At 44.3% G+C, this 22,302-nt stretch overlaps 1 protein-coding gene across 1 annotated transcript in view; it reads left to right on the forward strand.

Moving 5' to 3' along the window:
* Nucleotides 1–22,302, forward strand: part of vwde (von Willebrand factor D and EGF domains) — a 90,748-nt gene that overhangs the window by 17,904 nt on the left and 50,542 nt on the right. The window contains exons 6-7 of the mRNA XM_056286934.1: nt 16,646–16,878; nt 19,590–19,679. Of these exons, the coding sequence (XP_056142909.1) occupies nt 16,646–16,878; nt 19,590–19,679 (323 nt within the window). The remainder of the gene's footprint in view (nt 1–16,645; nt 16,879–19,589; nt 19,680–22,302) is intronic.

Below are 22,302 nucleotides of genomic sequence, written 5' to 3' on the forward strand. Positions count from 1 at the left end.
AAATGTCGCCATTCCTCCAGTGCCAATTTCACCGCCAGGAGCTCACGATTCCCCACATCATAGTTCCTTTCAGCTGGGAAGAGACGGCGAGACAGGAAGGCACAGGGGTGTGTCTTGCCATCCTCACTGGAGCGCTGAGAAAGGACCGCCCCCACCCCAATCTCAGAGGCGTCCACTTCTACAACGAACTGTTTGGTTGGGTCTGGCTGGATGAGGATAGGAGCTGTGGTGAAGCAGTGCTTGAGGGCTTGGAAAGCTGCCTCTGCTACAGGGGTCCACAGGAACTGTCTGGAGGTGGAGGTAAGAGCAGTTAGTGGGGCCGCAACGCAGCTGTAATTGCGGATGAACCGTCTGTAGAAGTTGGCAAAACCGAGGAACCTCTGAAGCTGCTTACGGCTGGTCGGGCTTGGCCACTCAAGAACCGCTCTTACCTTGGCGGGGTCCATTCTCACCTGCCCATCAGCCACGATGTAGCCCAGGAAGGTGACTGAAGGGGCATGGAATTCACACCTCTCTGCTTTTACGAAAAGGCGGTTCTCCAGTAGCCGTTGAAGGACTTGGCGGACGTGCATGACATGCTCTGACAGGTCTCTGGAAAAAATCAGGATATCATCCAGGTAAACAAAAACGAAACGATCCAACATGTCACGTAGGACGTCATTGATCAGACTCTGGAAGACAGCTGGGGCATTAGTGAGACCAAATGGCATCACCAGATATTCAAAATATTCCAGGGGGTGTTGAAGGCAGTCTTCCATTCATCTCCGTCTCGAACCCGGACCAGGTGGTAAGCATTGCGGAGGTCTAGTTTAGTGAACACTGTGGCTCCCTGGAGAGAATCAAAAGCAGAAGTCATGAGGGGCAGAGGGTACTTATTCTTGACTGTGATGTTATTGAGGCCTCTATAGTCAATACACGGCCGGAGGGTTTTTTCCTTCTTGGCCACAAAGAAGAACCCCGCACCAAGGGGTGACGATGACGGGCGAATAAGACCAGCCGCCAAGGAGTCCTTGATGTACCTCTCCATGGACTCCCGCTCAGGCTTGGAGAGGCTATATAGACGACTGCTGGGGAGGGGAGCGCCCGGCAGCAGGTCAGTAGCGCAATAATAGGGGCGATGAGGAGGCAGGGAGAGAGCTTGCTGCTTGTTGAACACGGCTTGGAGGTCATGGTACTCTGGAGGCACCAGTGACAGGTCAGAGGTCTCAGAGCTTGACACCTGACTGGGGACAGACTGAGGCAGAGCAGACTGGAGGCATATGGCATGACAGACGGGACTCCAACTTGAAATTCTGGCCGATGACCAATCAATACGGGGACTATGCTTAATCAGCCAGGGATGACCAAGTATAATGGGAACAAATGGACAATTGATAACGAAAAACTTAGCTCCTCTTGATGGTTTCCCGACAACAGGAGGCGCACAGGCTTGGTCTTAGAGGTTATCCGGGCCAGGAGACGTCCACCCAGGGCATTAGCTTCAAGAGGCTGGTCCAGACTCACAGTGACAAGACCTAACTGCTTCACAACACTTGCACCCAAAAACCTTTCATCAGCTCCAGAGTCAATTAAAGCCAAAAGTTTAGTGGACTGACCTTTAAAACTGATGGTAGCTTGCAACTGGGTACGTGGACGAGGAGACAGAGGGCAGACAGCTGGGCTCACGAGGATCCTCCCCCTCCCTCGTGAGCCTGCTAGTTTGACGGACGGTGAGGGCAGGAGGCGAGAAAGTGACTAGGCTGACCACAATACAAGCAGCTGTTCTCGGTGATGCGGTGTTGACGCTCCTCCGGGTTGAGCCGGAAGCAGCTGAGTTGCATTGGCTCCGAAGCTGGGGAGGAGTCACGCCTCGGGCTTTCTCGGAGGACGTCAGCCTCAGTCGAGCGAGCTCGGCCCCCAGCGTTTGGAGGTGTGGAAAGTTGTTGTGACCAGGAAAGCGGCGCGTCCTCTCTCTCCTCTGCTCCCGGAGACGGTTGTTCACACGAATGGCCAGGGTAACCAATTCCTCCAACCCTCCAGGCTAAGGGTAGGAAACCAATTCGTCCTTTAGGGATTCGCTTAGACCGTTGGAAAACCCGGCCTGGAGGGACTCGTTGTTCCATCCCCTCTCCGCTGATAGCGTACGGAACTCAACTGAGTAGTCGGCGACGCTGCGGGAACCCTGGCGGAGAGAGATCAGTCTTTTTGAAGCGTCCTTTCCCCGCACGGGATGATCAAAAACCTGGCGAAAAGCAGTGGTGAACTCAGCGTAGGATGAGGAAGTGGAGGCCCGCATCTCCCACACCGCTGTAGCCCAATCCAGAGCGCTTCCCCGGAGAAGACCCATGATGTAAGCGACTTTGGCTCCATCCGTGGAATATGACTGGGGCTGCTGGTTAAACACAATCTCACACTGCATCAAAAAAGGGCGACAAAGTCCAAAATCTCCATCATACTTATCGGGCGGAGCAACCTATGGTTCCTTAGCCGAAGTTGATGGCGCTGAGGGTGGCGGAGCTGGAGGGGCGGGTCCCGGGCTAGCGGAGGCTCTAAGTTGGGTCTGGATTCCGGAGATCTTTGAGCCGAGCTCACGGAGGGTGTCAGCCATCTCCTGTAGCACCTGGCTGTGCTGGCCGAGGACCGATTCCTGGTTGGCTACAGCTTGGCAGACCGTGGCCAGGTCTGTGGTGGAATGGTCTGCTGGGTCCATAGTGGCTGGAACATACTGTCACGTGTCGGGAATGAACCCAAAAGCAGACGGGACAACCAGGTAAGGGAAGAATCAAGTCTTTATTGAAGTGACCGATCTCGGGGGTAGAGCAGGAGTTGGCTCAGTGGCAGGTAGGCAGGCAGGCAGAAGTCCATGAACGGCGACATTCCAGCGAAGACTGGTCCATAGTGGAGGCCTTTTAAGGGTGAAGGCGATTTATTGATGGCCAGCTGGCGTGCCGGGGTGAAGGGGGGGTCAGATGGTGTAGCAGGTGTCAGCTGGTGTAGCAGGTGTCAAGGGCGATCGCTTTGATGTCAAGGGCGAGAGGCTGTGACAATACATCGTAGTACTTACCATATATGCTACCTGCTAGCCTAGCCATATGACGAGCCAATAACTCAGTTGCCTAGCTACATGCTACATTTGTTCTGTAATGTATTTGTGAGACTCATATTCCCTTGTACTTACTGGTACATGTATTTGTATTTCAGTTTCACACATTTGCATAATAAAGCTCTCAACTTCACCCCTGGTGTACGAGATATGTTATGTGGAGGTGTTTATCTTGCTGAATAATGGAATAAGGCATTCTGTGAGGCCAGTACAGTGAAAAGAGAGACTGGCAAAGAGCTGCTGATGACCAGACTGCATTGTCTCGCATGGTGCCCAGACCAATACGACAACTGCAACATCACAAGGAAGGACTGAGGTACAACATATCCACATCAAACATGGATAGGACAAGTGTAGCAGCCTGAGCTTCCATTTCAAGCAAATCTTCAAGTAAATCCTCAAGTAAATCTTCTACCACATCAAGCGTTGCTCTGGCAGCCACCGCAGCGTGTGCTAAAGCTGAAGCTACCCAGGCTAGAGCTGCCTTTTCAGAGAGAGAGATACTAATGAAAACAGAAAAAGCCTGTCTAGAGGCAACTGTAAATGACCCATATAATTTTATCATAATATTTTTTATTATTATTGATTTGTATGGTGCTCATTATTGATTTGTATTTGGTGCCTAAAGTACAGTCCTGATTGATATTAACAGCGAATTACACTTCCTTTTGTTATGTGACCTTTATTTGAAAAACTCTGGTCTCCCATGATGCTGTGCGCCGCTGCGAGAAAACGGCAGAACAAAACTGAAAGTTGAACACGATGCTCATGTTCGCTATGCACAGAACGAATTCACAACTTATAATTCATTGATCATCATCATTTATTTAGCACCTAGCTGGAAGGCGAACAGGTATGAGTGCCGATTGACTGTTTAATTCGAATTTCGTTATGTTTTTATTTACAATGTGTTCTTTGTGATTTGGAGATCGCTAATGATAAGCTAATGCTAGCTAGTGCTATGTACCCCGTACTGGTGGCTAGCTATGGGGGAAACGTGGTTGCACATATAATTAAGTGATTGTTTTATGTATATGCTTTCAGCTCTTACGGTGGTTCTATGGTGTGTCTACGGTGTGACTAGTAAATGCTGCAATAAATGGTCTGATACCGCACCATGGACCCATCAGTTGTTATTGGAGTGCATCGTCTGAATAAAGTCCGGCTGGAATGCTACAGCAACATTCGATGCTCTAGAAAGAGAGAGAGAGGCAGAGGCTGCTATGGCCGAAGCAAGCAGTAATGGAAGCTTTGGCTGCAGACTTTGAGGCTATAGATGAGGACAGACCACTGCTACAACCTGTGGAGTATGTGAACAGGCACAGTCATCTCAGTGGCAGCAGACACTCACTCAGAGAGACCAGCTCAAGAGATGAGAAAACACCAAACAATGTTAGCCCCTATGTATCAGTATATGAAGGAAAGGAAGATAAATTCCCAGCCCCAGACTGACATCAGCCAAATAGCCATCCTGCAGATAGCAACGTGCATGCCAGCAATAGGTAATAGGTTTGCAGAACAGAGTCGCCTCTAACCCCTGAACAATCAGCCGCATTATGCTAGGGGCCTCCCTGCCTACACACCCCAGTCTAATAGGCCGGGAGTCAGGACCAGCCCTCAGGATGTTTTCTGCTACCTTTTTTTCACTATTATTTCTTGTTAGCCTATACCTTGGGCCATCAGAAGTTGATAACGAGCACCACCAACTCGGCCCCGTTTGGCCACAGGGGGCTAAAAACCCAATTTTTGGGCCATGTTCCTGGCGAAATTATGTACATGCAAATATTAAGGTACTACAATGGCATAAATAGTCATACAAGAATGAAATTTGGCAGAGAGTATCCTGATACATAGGGGGAAGCAGGAAAATATGATTCTGGGGCTTGTTGCAACTCAATTTTAAGATATCACCCACACCATCCCCAAAAAGACAAAAAAAGTACTGTCCGCCTGACAAATATCATCAAAATGATTATTCTTCAGCACTTTATGGTGAATATGTATGCCTCACTTGTGTATAGACAACTTCCCTAGTTCTTAAGCTTCAATTTGAGCCCAAGATGACCTTTCTATTTCAAAAATTACTCTTGCTGTGGCCGAAAGTCTTCTCTATACCTCAAATCAGAGAAAATTTAATTTTTTAGTCACTAGCATTCCAAATGGGGGTAAGTGCAATTTATTGCATTTAACAATATGTTCATATGTACTGCTTACTACTGCTATCTGAAGTGAACATGAAAAGTGAATACTAAAGAACCTGTAGGAAAACAAATGCTTTTAAATGGTGTCTCATAGGCCTATAGCAATGGGCCTATAGGTCCAAAGCAATGCACTCAAGTAGAAGCCAACCACCAATAGAGTACAGTAAACATTTATTATAATTTTTTTTTTCTTCAGAAAGCAGATGGCTTTCATTTTATTAACAGCAATGAAACATTAATTCCTACCCTCTTACCCCATCCCATCCCACTGTCCCCAAAAAAACTACACAAAATATAGGCAAAGGGAGAAACAACAACAGAAGAAGCCAAAAATTCACCTTAAAAAATAAAAATAATATAAAATAAATCATAATTGGTGGTTCACTGGCATAGTGCGCGTACCACAACACTAGTCCCTAACGCATCAGCATGGGTTTGAATCCGGCCCACTACCATATGCTGCATGTCCTCCCTTTTCTCTTTCCCCACTCATGTCTCTTTCAACTGTACTATCTAATAAAGCTGAAATCGGAAAAAAAATCTAAAAAAATAAAATCTAAATTGCATTTGATATCTTAATCACCCCCATATTCCTCCTCTTCTTCATCATCATCCATGTTAGTGTGTATTTCCTCAAGGTCATCCTCATCTGTCCCTTCTTCTTCCAAGGCATCAACAAGGGCCTGGGGGATGACGTCACCCTCAAACCACAGAGGTTCTAGCTTGCCATCGTCATTTACATGAAACCCATGGTGCAAAGGGGATGGGACTTCTGGGTGGTTTTCATGAGCCCTTTTCCAGATTCCTACTTGGTAGTTCACTCTCTTTATGTGCTGCAAAAGGACTCGCTTGCACGGTGGAAAGGTGGAAAGGTCAATAGAGAGACCTTGTCGCAGCTCGAAGCTTGAGCCACATATTTTCTTGACCTTGCCCTCTCTTGCCTCATCAACCTGCTTAACTCGAGGACCAAAGCCATAGAGGCGACAGGTGAACTCTTCGGCACCACTGAGGACAAGCTCATCAAGCTCCCAAGAGTTCCCCACTGCAGCAAAGATCTGAATGAACTTTGAATTCTGATTCAGAAACTTGATCGGTCGCACCTTTCCTTTGCCTTTGAATGCTGAAGTGCAGTCAGCACCAGTGAAGGCATGCAGGGCCAGCAGAGCTGAAACATGTTCTTGTGAATAATTGTCAGCCAGCTGGTTGATATTGATCAGCTTATTTCCCATGTCAAAGATGATGTCAACTGTGAATGATTTGGCATAGTAGAGGAGAATGAAGAAAATGTCAGTCTTTTGCTCTGACTCTGACTGTTTTGATGTGAGGCATTTTGGTTTGGAAATAATTTATGTAGAGGATCACCCTCACATCAGTTTCCTCATGGTTTGAACAGATCTCAGGTAGAAGTTCTTTTGATATTACTCCAGCATGACATTCTATTTTGAAAGCTTGACCAGCCTCTATGAAGATGACAGGCCTTCTGAGGATCTCTTCCATCATATCTGCAGAGTTCCAGTGCTCGAGAAGTAAATGAATGAATGATTTCTTGTTTTCATCATTTGTGAGGAAAACTTTCCAATCTGCAGGTCGATGAACATTCAGACCACTAACTATGAACCGTTCCCCACAACCTCTACGATCCCTCTCAGCTGATTTTGGTGAATGAAGACAGTCTGCATAAGTGTCTGTGCTGAATACTGTTTCAGCTGCAGCAGGTAGACATTTGAAGGTGCGCACTGATATAGTCTTCATTGTCCGGGGCACATCGTTCATGTAGAATGAGGAGTTTCCATCTTGAATGAGAGCACATTGGCTAGGAGAGGGGAGCTGTGCATTCTCAGCATCTTTGATCATGTAGTTCATCCCTTGTGCCTTGTTGGTTTTTGCAAAGAAGCCATCGATTGTTGAGATGGAATATGGCGTCAGAGTCAGGGGATAGCACATCAGGTCAGAGATGCTGATTTGTGACCTTAGTAGCTGTGATTTGATGAAAATCTGAAAGATAAATCCACTTGTAGCCTTATACTGGATTACTCTCTGGTTTGATGCCATACACTTCCTTTTAGGTGTTGTGAAAGACATTGTCTTGAATTTGTTTCTCTTGATAGGATTAAAAAAAAGGACTTTCTTTGTAAGAAGACGATCACGGATGAACTCTTCTTTTTGAGTTTGGCCATTTTTCAGAGCATTCAGCACATCAGAGCACACCTCTTCTGGCATAGCAGCGCCTGAAGTCAAACTTGTCAAGGGTTGAGAAGTCTCAAGCTGAAATGGGTTGATGAAACTCTGAAATGCTTCTATTGTTTGCTGCACTTGCTCCTCAGACCGATTGATTTCAGGTGGTCTTAGATCTCTTTGCTGCTTCTCTGAATGCTCACCTCGGCTGCTAATCATATTCCACATGGCCTCTACAAACTCTCCTTTAGCATGGGCAGTCAGGATGTGACGTTGGCTGGCTTCATAATTGCTGGTGATTCCACAGATTCCAGCTGAGTATGTTCCAGAACCCGAGTTTGACTTAAGCCATTTCATAGCTGTCTCCTCTATTGTTTTGTCAATGTGGCAGCGGTTGCCTGGGATATGTGATCTGGCTACACTGATTGCTCCAGCACGCAAAAGTTTCTCTGAACCAGGATGTGTTTCCTCAATGTGTTCAAGAAAGCATCCAAAGTATGTGAGGAATCTAGCATAATTCTGCTGATCTTAGCAGAAAAAGAGGTCTGGCATGATGTTTATGGCAGCTTTGTACCCATCATAGTCATTCATTTTGATTGCGCTGTTCATTGACAGGACAAGCCAGATGCAGTCCACGTATTCCATCCAAAACTGGCCAGTTTCTCCCAGCTCCCCCTTTCTCACTCTTTCTCTAAATGAATTGTATTCTGTTATGTGGTGAGATATATCAGCCGATGATAGAACTTCAGTTAGAGTAGATTCATTCGGGGTATGTTTTTCCAGAAAAAATGTACCTTCAGCTGAGAGTGCTCCATGAGTTTCCAGATACTTGTCATAGAGGAGTCTTTCAAGACCTTCTAGCATCGATTTGTGTGTGTTCATAGCTCTGTCCAAATTCTTTCCATCAGTGACCCCAGCCACAGAGCCTGTGGTGATCAGTTTTGCTTCCAAAGCCACTTCGACCCATCCACTCCCTTGACAGTATCTTCGGCCTATACCTTTCAAGTAAGCTCCACAGCAATGGAATGTACCAATGAGGATGATGTGCTTTTTATATTTTTCAGGTTCATTCCATATTAGAGGGTAGGCTTTCATGCTAACACCTAGGTCAAATGTACTGATGGTGTACTCTTGTCCAGCTTCAGAGGATGCGACTTGGCTGCATCTAAGGCATTCTTGAATGATTGTCAAGTCGGTTATGGGAGCATTGATCATAGGATAATACCCAATTGTGGTGAGGCATTTTGGAGAACGGCCAGTAACAGAGACCCAACCTGACAGACCAGGGATGTGCTGATCACCGGAGTTGATTTTACGAGCAATGACCCAAATTATATCACTATCCGATGATTTTGAGTGGTATGTGGATGTGTTATTTGAATTGGATGACTCCAATTTAGCTGGTTCAGATTGTTTCCGCTTGTAGTAAGTTGGCAACTCCTGAGCAGGACTCTTAAATGATCGTTGTTTTTTTTGGAGGTTGAGTGTTCGGATTAGTGTAGGCTGACTCTTGTGTAGGCTGTGTTGTGGTCAGGGCTGCTGCATCTGCACAGGACCCTTAATCTTGCAGGTAGATGCCTACAGCGATATGAATGGACCCTGCCCCATATACATCTGATACTAGCTGATCAAAATTGTCCCAGTCACAATGGAAGACTGCTCCATCAGGTTGTCTCTTGATAACATCTGAGTCGCTGATTAGTGAAGCACTTTCCACAATTGAATTTGCCAGAGCCGTTTCAAGTTCTATTGAGTATGTGTAGGACTCACAGTGGCCAAGTCTATTTATCAGAGTGGTGATGCTCTTGGATCGAAAGAGATGGCGTAGTGTCATACATAGTAAGATGTGTTTCTTCATCTTCCATTGACCTGCTGTAACTGCTCTGCAGATGTCTTGAGAAATTGATGATGCCAGATTGTCCTCCCGATATGATGGCTTCCTCTCACCGCAGATTAGGTTTAAAACAAATTGGAAAACCTCAGAAGGAATCTCCTCTTTTGGGTCAGGGAGATCCTGAGCTCTAGGAGGCCAAGGGAGTGGTTCAGAATTTTTGAAGGCTTTTAGGATTTTCTTGTGAAGATCATGGCTGATCTCTTTACTCCAATCAGTAATTCCCATCTCATAAGCTGAACACACTGTCGTCTTCATAGATTCTTGGGATGTACAAAACACTAATGTGTCTTTGTATGGGCAAGATGAGAAGTCGATACTATCTTTGAGATCAGGACAGCATTCGATTTTTAGTCTCAGGTTATGGCTTGTTATCTGAGCAGGAGCTTCTTCTCCAAATTGTCTCAAGGTTTCATTATACAAAACAGTAAGATGAGCAAGTTTCACAACCTGACCCTTTTGAATAACTTCTGTTTTTATATGAACATACACCCCATTGAAAGCTTTACCGATCATTCCCTTCTTTGTAGTTATTTCATCCGCTGCAGCTGTAGTGTCAGGCTGAGGTGCTCACTTTACTAAGTACTGCTTGCGACAGCAGTCATGAAATTGAGCCTCCTTAGCAAATAAATCAACTCCCTGGATTTTGCACAACAAATCTTCATCACCTAGTTCCATAGCTTTTTGCTTAATATTTTTGTATGCATTTGATTGGAATTTCTGCAAGCTATATCTATTGCCAGAAGCTTGCTTCACTGTGCCACTTTTGCAGAATATGCAATAATTTCCAAACAAAACGGAAGAATCCACATGCTCACATGTTGGTCTAGTAGCGTATTTTTCTGCTTGACAATTTCTTGCTAAAGCACGGTTAGCATTGCAGAAAAAAATGCGTCAACAGTTTTCATGATACCCACAATCGGCAGATAATTCATCAGGAATTGAGTCACAAACATCTGGCATGCCACCACAGTCAGACGTTTGTGTCAAAAGTTTGTTTTGCATGTCGTGGATTTCAGTAAATACATTAAGTGGATCAGCCTTAGAAGAAAAGGCTATAAACTTAACATTTACCGTCCCCTTACAACCATGCAGAATGCAATTTCCCAGAGGTGACTGGGGCGGTGGCTGTTTCTTCTGCTTTGAAGAACTCTGGCAAGGTGTCCAGTCTTCATCATCTTGTCTCTTTGGCATCTTGACTGATTCATATACTGTAACAATGCAACCATCTTAAAATCAGTATTGCAATAATGAAATAGGGAGTACTATTCAGTGTGCCAATTCACATTGATTCAAATATAATACTTTGCATTACAATTATTTCTCTTATCACCTCAAATGTGCAGACTGATAGTATTCCAACTGTAGCTACAACACACCTCATGAATATTGCAACCTCGCTAGCTTGATTGCAAAATTGTGCTTGCTAGCTAGCTAAAACTAAAGAGACTAGCTTAAATCATGTTAAGGTTGTTAAATATCAGTTTAATAAATATTCTAATCATTGTTACAATGCTTAGTCACTGGTCTAGAACCTAATACATACCTTCAATCTGTGGTGGCTTTGTGGTATTCAGGCTGCTTCTGATACAGCCCACAGTTACCATGGCAATGGAAATTATACATATCTGCTTTTTTCATATTTGAGGTACTGTAGGCCTATAGTGAAGACTTTCGGCCACAGCAAGAATAATATTTGAGATAGAAAGGTCATCTTGGGCTCAAATTGAAGCTTAAGAACTAGGGAAGTTGTCTATACACAAGTGAGGCATACATATTCACCATAAAGTGCTGAAGAATAATCATTTTGATGATAATTTCTCAGGCGGACAGTACTTTTTTTGTCTTTTTGGGGATGGTGTGGGTGATATCTTAAAATTGAGTTGCAGCAAGCCCCAGAATCATATTTTCCTGCTTCCCCCTATGTATCAGGGTACTCTCTGCCAAATTTCATTCTTGTATGACTATTTATGCCATTGTAGTACCTTAATATTTGCATGTACATAATTTCGCCAGGAACATGGCCCAAAAATTGGGTTTTTGGCCCCCTGTGGCCAAACGGGGCCGAGTTGGTGGTGCTCGTTATCAACTTCTGATGGCCCAAGGTATAGGCTAACAAGAAATAATAGTGAAAAAAAGGTAGCAGAAAACATCCTGAGGGCTGGTCCTGGCTCCCGGCCTATAATGGCCGCAACCTCTATATGCCCAGAGCTCCACACCACTGTAATGACCCAGTCACATCTGGCCTGGCAAAATATCTTACACGGAGCCAGCCTGTTTCATCTGGACTTACCAGGTTTGATGACAAGCCAGAGAATTATTTATCCTGGAAAGCGTCATTCATTAACACAATTGAGGGCCTAGATCTTAAAGCAGGTGAAGAAATGGACTTGTTAAGTGGCTAGGAGCAGAGTCTGCTGAACACGCATGCCGCATTATCAGTAAACGTGAGGAATCCATCTGCGGGATTATGTCTCATCTGGGAAAGGTTAGAGGAGCTGTACGGGTTGCCAGAGGCCATAGAGGGCGCTCTTTTCACAAAGCTTGAAAATTTCCCCAAAATAACACCTAAAGAACACCACAAGCTTAGAGAGCTGTCTAACTTGCTGTCTGAGATTGAGTTTGCAAAACAAAGGACACCTACCAGGTCTCTCTTATCTTGACACAGCAAGGGCTGTTAACCCGATAGTGGAGAAACTGCTATGTGGGCTCCAGGACAAGGGGTTGATCGAAGGCTCATGGTATAAACAAGAACATAGAGTAGCCTTCCCACCGTTTCACTTCTTTTCGCAGTTTGTGTGCAAGCAAGCAAAGGTACGTAATGACCCAAGCTTTAATCTACTCTACCCGTCTAATACTGCAAACAAAAACAGGTTTACTGAGAGTCACAGCAATGGCCACAGAACAGTCTCTGTGCATAAAACAGACATGTCCTCGTTCTCCAACTCCACGCCCTCTGCTGAAGGCAAGCAATGCCCCATGCATAACAAACCATACCCCCTACAAAAGTGCAGAGGTTTCAGAGAAAAGCCTATTGAGGAAAGGAAAAGAATATTAAAGGAGCACAATATCTGCTTTACCAACAGCTCGATCGGTAGGAGTTGGCTGGGAGCCTTTTTTAGAGGTCACGTAATTCAGCACTCTTCATATAAGAGGAAGCAAAATTGTGCAAAACTCTGGGAGCTTGAAAAACTGATCAGAATTGCTGAGTCAAACTTAAAAAAAAAAAACATCCCCAGAAAATCTTACCAGGTTGACTAGACTGAAGTACGAGTTTAATTCAAATATGGCTCAGAGGGCAGAATTCTCTCTCTTTCGGGCCACACAGAAATATTTGAGGAGGTTGATAAGGCTGGTAGACTACTTGTCAGATACATTAAACAAAAAGAAGCAATGAGCACTATTCCAGCCATTTGGAGGGAAGATGGGCATCTTCTGTCTGATCCCAAGGAGATAAATGTGGCTTTTCGAGATTCTTATGTAAAACTTTACACCTCTGAGTCAGAGGTGGACAAAAATGACATTACTTCATTTCTGTCAACCCTCAATCTTCCATTGTTGTCAGAGGACCAGCTTGAACATTTTGATTCACCCATTACTATTGAGGAGATAACTGACATTATCAAGCACCTACCCTCAAGTAAAGCACCAGGTTTACACGGCTAAGTTCTACAAGATTTATGCTGAGGAGCTAGCACCATTACTCCTAGACACCTATAACGAAGCTCTAGAGAAGGGAAAACTTCCTCCCTCTCTATCAGAGGCCATTATTACCCTTATTCCGAAAGAAGGGAATGACCCTTTAGATTGTAAAAATTTCCGACCCATTAGTTGACCTCCTGTGACAGTAAGATACTATCTAAAATAACATCTTTGATCCATCCTGACCAGGTCAGTTTCATATGCTCCCGCTCCTCAGCAGACATTAGGAGATTTGTAGATATTATGTGGGCTACTCAGGATAACACCTGTCCTATGGCTGCCATCTCGCTGGATGCTGAAAAGGCATTCGACAGGGTGGAGTGGCAATATCTGCTCTCCACCCTGAATGTTTTGACATTCTTTTGTTTATGTCCAATCCTGAATGCTATCTTTCCTCCCTATTTAAAATTATTGACAAGTTCTCATACATTTCAGGTTATAAAGTGAACTGGACAAAGTCTGAGGCTCTCCCTCTTACTATAATGCCCCAAAAACCTCTTCCAATCAGGCACTTTTGATTGGCCTAAGAAAGGCATCAATTACCTTGGAATAACACCCCCGACCCCAACAGTCTGACTTGATTAAAATAAACTTTGAACCCCTATTGGACAAACTGCAGGCTGATATAGAGCATTGGTCTCCATTGTATCTCTCTGTGTGGGTCAAGGCAAACATCCTATAATGAATTGTGCTCCAAAATTCAACTACCTACTGCAAGCTCTCCCGATCCAAATCCCACTACACTACTTTAAACAATTTGATCAACTTTGTAATAAATTCTTATGGAACAATAAACGCCCAAGAATGACCCTGCGAAAATTGCAGAGGTCAGTGGACAGCGGAGGCCTTGGGGTGCCTAACCTGCTATTCCACCATTACGCTTTCACTCTCAGGTATATGGCACAGTGGTCCTTGCCCCCGGAGAGAGCTCCCCCCGTGGCGTCATCTTGAGGGCACCATTTGCACTCCTCTTATGCCCATGAACTATGTCACAGCCAAACTAGCCCCACATTATGTGTCACATCCTTTTTTGTCCCATGTTCAGTGGTTTGGAAGAGAATAGCTCAGATCCTTAGATTTGACCTCTTTCTTCATCGGTCCGCCAAGATCTGGCTAAATCTCAAGGTCTGTATAGATAAATCATCCTTCCTCTGGAAGTCCTGGTTTAAGAAAGGTATCACAGTCCTATGGGACCTGTATCAGGAAGAAACATTAAAATCCTTTGAGGCACTTAGGCAGGAATTCGACTTACACACCACACACTCAATTTTGGAAGTATTTGCAGTTAAGACACCTGCTAGTACAAATTTTCGGCTCACTCTCAATAGCCCCATCTAGTGGTGACACTCTAGAGAAGGTCCTTGAGCTCTTTGGACGTGGCCATGAGGCTTCTGTCTACTATTCTATGATCCTTACAACCTCAGATGCCAATATATTGACCCTAAAATTGACATGGGAAACTGATTTAAAGGTTTCATTTTCAGAGGCACAATGGGGAAGAATACTTAGGAACTGAAAAAAAAATGTCAAGGAAACTGCGAACAAGGCTGATGCAATTTAAAATTATAAACAGAGTCTACTGGACGCCATCTAGGCTGCATAGAGTGGGTTTGGTTGATGGCTCAGAGTGCTGGAGGTGTCTTGACCAAGATGGTACTTTAGTACACATGCTTTGGAGTTGCCCAAAAATACAGGAGTTCTGGTCTGCTATACATATCGATTTAAAAAAAATAAAAAATTATCGGCCTAGACATCCCTTTCTCCTCCAGTCTGTTTATTTTGGGTGACCCCTCTGCATTACGTGATTTTACTCCACCACTTGCTGACTGGATCCAGACTGCCCTTATGTTAGGACGGAAACTTGTGGTCAAATAATGGAAAGCCTCCTCTGCACCAGCGCCATCTCTGTGGCACACTTCTCTTGGTCAGCTGGCTGCCCTACAACAGTTATCATATCGGCTGCTTGATTAGGTTTGAGGAATATCCCTTGAGCGTTTAATGGTGTTTCCAGCTCAAAAATAACAGTACCATATCACATAAAATGCAAATAACTGAGAGATACATTTGGTTAGAATACCTGTCGACAAGCAATGCTGTAAACTTAAGCACTCCTTGCATCGCAGTCATGTTTTTCTTCTTTTGTTCTCTTTTTTTCTTTACTTATCTCAGTATGTCACTCCTATCTTGTATTTATTTTTGGTCTGGTTGCGTTCATTTCATTTCCATCGCATTCTGGTTTAATATCCATGTCATTTGTAATTGAAATACTTGTATATATGTTTTGTTTATTGTGAAAAAAAACACCGATGAGCCAAAACATTATGACCACTCACAGGTGAACTGAATAACGTCGATCATCTCCAAACAAGGGCACATGTCAAGGACTGCATAGATTAGATGGTAAGCGAATAATCAGTTCTGGTAGTCAACATGTTTGATGCGATGAAATGGGCTGGAGCAAAGATCTGAGCGACTTTGACATGGGCCTAATTTTAATGGCCAGATGACTGGGTCAGAGCATCTCTGAAATGGCAAGGCTTGTGGGGTGCTCTTGGTGCTACCGACAGTGGTCCGAGGAGGGATAATCCACAAACTGGCGACAGGGTGTTGGGTACCTAAGGCTCATCAATGCGTGATGGCAATGAAGGCTATTCTTTCTGGTCCGAACCGACAGAATGTCTACTTTGGCACAAATCCCAAAACATTTTAATGATGGTTACAGAAGGAATGTGTCACAACACACAGTGCATCACACCCTGCCGCAGACCGGTCAGAGTGCCCATGATGACCCCTGTTCACTATCGAAAGCACCTACAATGAGCATGCGAGTGCCGGAACTGGACCTTGAAGCAGTGGTAGAAGATCGCCTGGTCCAGTGAATCATGTTTTCTTTTAGATCAAATGGATAGCCATGTACGTGTGCGCTGTTTACCTGGGGAAGTGATGGCACTAGGATTCACTGTGGGAAGACAACAAGCTGGTGGAGGGAGTGTGATGCTCTGGGCAGTGTTCTGCTGGGAAACCCTGGGTCCGTCCATTTATGTAGACATCATTTTAACGTGTCACCTACATAAACATTGTTACAAACCAAGTACACCCCTTCATAGCAACGGTATTCCCTGATGGCAGTGGCCTCTTTCAGTAGGATAATGCACCCTGCCACACTGCACATATCATTCAGGAACAGTTTAAAGAACATGATGAAATATTCAATGTGTTGCCCTGGCCTCCAAATTTTCCAGATCTCAATCTAAATGGCCGTCTGTGGGATGTGCTGGACTGACAAGTCTGATCCACAGCGGCTCTACCTCGCAACTTACAGGACTTGAAGGATCTGCTGCTAATTTTTTGGTGCCAGATACCACAGAACACCTTCAGAGGTCTTGTAGAGTTCATATTTTGGTGGGTCGGCGCTGTTTTGGCAGCACACGGAGGACCAACAGCATATTAGGCAGGTGATCATAATGTTTTGGCTCATCAGTGTATATTGTTACCATATACAAACACCGATCACATCCAGAAAATAACCAAATCCAAATAATTTTAAGCCCCACAAATTAACCTACTTTTATCTCCCTACTTCATCCCAACTAGCCAAGCAGCCCCCCTCTCCGTCTGTACCAGTGATTGTCTCAGAGCTCTCTGGAAGCACCATTCACCTCAGGTGCAGCTTTGAAGGTTACAGCATCAACAATTCACTGGGCTATGTGGTGGCCTGGTCCCGCCTGTCCCCCCAGGGCATGAAGGAGGAGCTCAAACAGGAGACCACCATCCAGACCTACGCCTTCATTGAGCTTGACGGCTTCAACCTTCGCCTGGGGGACAAGGTCTGATGGGGTTTGGTTGTAGAGTGCTACCATGTGAATGTGAGGGGAATGCCTTTATTTATTTATTTATATATATATATATATATATATATATATATATATATATATATATATATGGGGCGGCGCAGTGGTTAGCGCGGTCACCTCACAGCAAGAAGGTCCTGGGTTCGAGCCCCGGGGTTGTCCAACCTTGGCGGTTGTCCCAGGTCATCCTCTGTGTGGAGTTTTGCATGTTCTCCCCATGTCTGCGTGGGTTTCTTCCAGGTGCTCTGGTTTCCTCCCACAATCCAAAGACATGTAGGTCAGGTGAATCGGCCATACTAAATTGTCCCTAGGTGTGTGTGTGTGTGTGTGTGTGTGTGTGTGTGTGTGTGTGTGTGTGTGTGTGTGTGTGTGAACCCTGTGATGGCCTGGCGGCCTGTTCAGGGTGTCTCCATGCCTGCCGCCCAATGGCTGCTTGAATGGGCTTCGGCATCCCCGCGACCCTAAGAGCAGGATAAGTGATTTGGATAATGGATGGATGGAATTTATATATATATATATATATATATATGTGTGTGTGTGTGTGTGTATATAGTGTGTGATTGCTGTTTCTGGCCATGCGCTGTTCTGCCTCTTATCCAGTTACAGCAGGAGTGTCAAACCATGTGCCATCGAGGACCCTGTGTTTTTGTCCCATCCAAACACTGCACCAGGAAATTATTACATCTGTCTTCATTCTGAGATGACTGGGCCTAATACATCAAATCAGCTGTTGTGTTATGTTAACATGAAAACAGCCTACTCATGGCTCATGATTTACCACTGAATTAAAGGCATTCACACGAATTAGCTGTCCAGTACAGCCACGGTCTTTTACAGTTGGCCACTGTGCAGCTCCACTCGTGCAGCTTAGGGTTAAGTGTAGTAATAAAAATTACCTCAATGTCTACAAGAAGCAATCTTTCTGTCCAAAGTATTTTCACATTCATCTCACAGCATCCTATACATTTCCTTTATTGATGCTTTGGTAAAAGTGGCGCTATAACATGTGCAAAGTACACAACAGGTGTTTAATATACTGCGGCAGTGCTGGTTGCCTTCAGCTTTTTTGCTTTGCTCCAACACTTTTTCTCTTATGATGGTGTGGCCTAATATGACATACAGGTTAAGTAGTGGTTAAGTTTAGAGTTAAATTCACCGGTAAATCTTGGTTCCTGGTGCATTGCTATACAGATGTGGAAGGTTGTCGTGCCTACGTATGTCGATGCTTATATAGGATGCCATGGGATGAGAAGGGGCTTTTCTCTTGCCTGTGTATGTGCCTACGGCGACATAATATGATGTACCAGTGTTATTCATGTAGAAATTTGTAATATCTACACAAATGCGTTTCTAAAACCTGTACCTGTACCTACATATTTTTACAAAGCCACATTAGCTTACACTCCTTATAGAATTTTTTTTTTTTATTTGTTAGTGGTTGATAACATGGCCCAATAAACGCTTCGATTAAATTATGGTTATTCAAGGGGCTATCTCTGAAGCTGTTGTGGGTCTTAGAGGGAGCTGAGAGTGGGTATTTCGTTGGGGTTGTCAGACAGACACTTCCTACTGTATATTCTTGATTGAATTGGGCCCACAGCACCTCCAGAGGGCTCAACACTAGCTTTCCATTCAGTGGAAATTGAAAAGGGATTGTGAGCATAAATGATGGTTATAGATCAAAATATACAAACAGGGTTAGGAACGTAACATTTTAAATCTCACAAGCCTCCAAACTTCTTTGGCTAAGACTTTTCTGACTTACTTTGACAGTATAGTGCAGTGCATGTTTAGTATACAGAGCTGGGATGTTTACAATTTTTCAGAAAATAAGATCAGTTGAGTCAAAGGTGATTAGGAGCTAGCCTGCCAAAACCCATGGAAGAGTCAGTCTGTCATTTTTCCCATTAAAGGGTGGCATGGTGGAACAGTGGTTAGTGCTGTCGCCTCATAGCAAGAAGGTCCTGGGTTTGAACCCCGGGGTTGTCCAACCTTAGGGGTCAAACCAGGTCATCCTCTGTGTGGAGTTTGCATGTTCTCCCCGTGTCTGCGTGGGTTTCCTCTGGGTGCTCCGGTTTCCTCCCACCATCAAAAAGACATGCGTGTTAGGGTTACTACTCCTGTCTGTGCCCCTGACCAAGGCAATAAGAAGAAATAACTGGAGTTGGTCCCTGGGTACTGCACAGCGGCTGCCCACTGCTCCTAGCTACACAGCTAGGATGAGTTAAATGCAGAGCGTAATTTCTCCACGGGGATCAATAAAGTATCTCAAAAAAAAAACCTTTAACAAACATATCGGTGTTTTTTGTACTTGGGGTCGTCATGCATGTGAGACCTAAATTCAAGTCGTTCCCAGTGTGCTCTCTATTGTACATTCCGTCCTTTTCTTACCCGAATCCTCTGCCTCCACCACCACTCATTCTCACTCCCCAAACTCTCTCTCAGACTTCTCTGTTTTTTCCTTCCCCTTTCTCTCCCTGTCTCTTGTTCACGTCCTTCCTTGTCTCCGTCTGTGACTGTGTTTATTCCTCTCTCTTTCCTACTTATTTAAACCCAATATGCTCTGTTGGCATGAATGCTTCTGTATTTGAACTGCATTGCCAAAACATCAGAATACAACTGAAATGTAGTGGAGATATCAGAAACGGTGTAACATCTTCCAATGTACATCCCATTCCCCTTTTCAGATATACTGCTCCAGCTCCAGTTTCTTTTTGGACTCGCCCAACGTCCAGGGAGCCCCTGTGGAGAGTCAGGAGTTCTTTGCTGGAATCAGGGTAGTTACAATTCTGTGTGTAAGAGTCTGCATGTGTGTGTGTGTTGTTTCATGGATCAGAGAGAGAGGCTGTGTTTTCATTTATTTCTCGTGTGTGTGTGTGTGTGTGTGTAAATCCTGTCTGTAAGTTTTGCGTGTTGGATTTTAAGCAGGCACAAAGCAAAATGTGTTGGCAGTGAACACTTGAAGAATTATACAACTTTTCTTTTGATTTGTCCCAAATTTAGAATTTTGATATTGGGTATTAATTTGATATTTGCATAACTTGTCTGGATTACAGTTGCATGTTGTTGCAAAGTATAAAATGAACAGATCTTGCTATTTCTGAAAATGCCTATGGGTATTCATTCAGTACTTTTTCAGGGTTTCCCCCAGAAAAGTTGTTAGGCCCGGTGGCAAGTGTCTTTTCTTCTTCTTTTTGGTGGGGGCTCAGCACGGGCCAGCGACAGACTGATGGCAGCATTAAGGTAGGGCCCTATAGTTTCTGTGGTAACAGAATCACGGACGGAATCATGGAATTGAGAATTTAAAAAAGCTATAACACAGATTCCACAGGGCCCTACATTAAGTCAGTGCTAAAAGCTGACTAGAGATTTGAAAATATGATTACGTAACGTGTTTTTATAAGTAAGTCATTTATTCAACGTACGTGTAAAAAAATCAACAACTAGCAGATTCTTACAATCAGGATTTGGCGTCTAAGGCAGGGGTCTCAAACTACCGGCCTGCAGGCTGGATATGGCCCATAAGTTAGTTTTATGTGGCCCGTGCTATGTTTTGGATTTATTAAGAGATCTGGACCATGTATCCTTTTTGCATACTACTTGAGTGTTTGTTTTTATTTTTGTTAAATGTTTGTGTTTCTTGTACTAAGTGCTCAGTTAAGATTAGTTGTGAGGCCAGTTGCAGATGATGTAGCCTAATGTCAGTTTTGTAGCACCCTCACTCATGCACACACGCGCGCGCACACACACACACACACACACACACACACACACATACACACGCACACACTGTAACCACTGGTAACATGAGTACATAAACCCAGTAGGCTAGCCCACTGCGAAATATCTCACGTGAGCTTGCTAACGTAAATTGTTGTCACTGCTTGCAGATGTTTTGTAAAAATGTCGCTTTCAAAAGCCAAAAAAGTTGACCAGGAGCACCGACAGTGCCAAGAGAAATGGACATGCGACTACTTCTTCACTGAATTTAATGCGTATGCGATCTGTCTGCTTTGCAAGAAAAAAGTTGCCTTCCTGAAGGATTTCAATCTGAAATGACATTACACTACTAAACATGCAGAGGAGTAGGATCAGTTCAAAGGCAAGGAGAGATAGAGAAAGGCAGTACACTTTCAAAAAAGTCTGTCCTGTCAGCAGAACTTTTTTCACAAAGCCAAAAAAGACTGTAATGCAGCTGTCGAAGCTAGCTATGGTGGTACGTGAGGCAATAGCGAAGGCTGGCAAGCCATTTACGGAGGGACAGTTTCTGAGGGACTGCATGCTGCAGGTAGCGAATATCGTTTGCCCGGAGAAGGTATCTTTATTTGGAAATGTCATTCTCAGCCCAAATACAATGGCAGAACGGATCAACGATTTGTCAGGTGACATTTAAAGACAGTTGTGCACTAAAGTAAACAATATCACGCACTATTCTTTGGCACTTGATGAAAGCACAGATGTAAATGACAATGCTCAGCTCACTATATTTATAATGGGTATCAATGACCGTTTTAAGTTAACAGAAGAACTGCTAACTTTATACCCAGTGCTTGGAAAGACTGCAGCTAAAGATATATTTCAGGTGCTGTGCAATGCAATTGAGGGTGCTGATCTACCCTGGAATAAATTGGCTGGAAATACCACTGATGTTGACCCGTCAATGATGGGAAAACGAAATGGGCTTGTAGCAATGATTCAAAGAAATATGGAGGAAGAGAATGTAGATCCCACAATTGCATTGCCCTGCATCATTCACAAGCAAACACTCTGCAGCAAATGCTTGAATTTTGAAAGTGTTGAGTGTTGTGGTGAAATGCATTAATTACATCAGATCAAGAGGTTTACAACACTGTCAGTTCTGTGTGTTTCTAGAGGAAATAGATGCCACATATGGGTTATACTTCACAGAAGTGCACTGCTTGAGCAGGGGCAGTGTCCTGAAAAGGTTTTTTGAATTGAGGGAGGCAATCAGAGAAATCATGAAAGGCAGGCTGCATGTTCCTGAGCTTGATCATCCCAAATGTCTCATGGATTTAGCTTTTTTGGTTGATATCACACAGGCACTTAACCCTCTTCATTTAAAACTGCAGGGGCCAGACCAAATTGTCGCTGTAGCATTTGATAGTTTTAAAGCCTTCTCTGTGAAACTCAGTTTATGGAAAACACAGCTCACAGAGAAAAGATTTGTCTACTTGCCAACATGCCAGTTGATGATGGTGCCAGAGTCAAAGCTGATGATTTTATGACTGCCATTGACAATCTGCAGCAGGAGTTTGAGCATTGCTTTTAAGACTCATAGCGCCACTTTCCAGTTGCAGAGCCCTTTTCCTTAGATGTGGACAGTGCTCCAAGCACATTTCCAATGGAGTTCACAGACTTGCAATGCAACACTGAGCTCAA

The sequence above is a fragment of the Lampris incognitus genome, chromosome 9 (genome assembly GCF_029633865.1).
Source record: "Lampris incognitus isolate fLamInc1 chromosome 9, fLamInc1.hap2, whole genome shotgun sequence".
NCBI classification, from domain to species: Eukaryota; Metazoa; Chordata; class Actinopteri; order Lampriformes; family Lampridae; genus Lampris; species Lampris incognitus.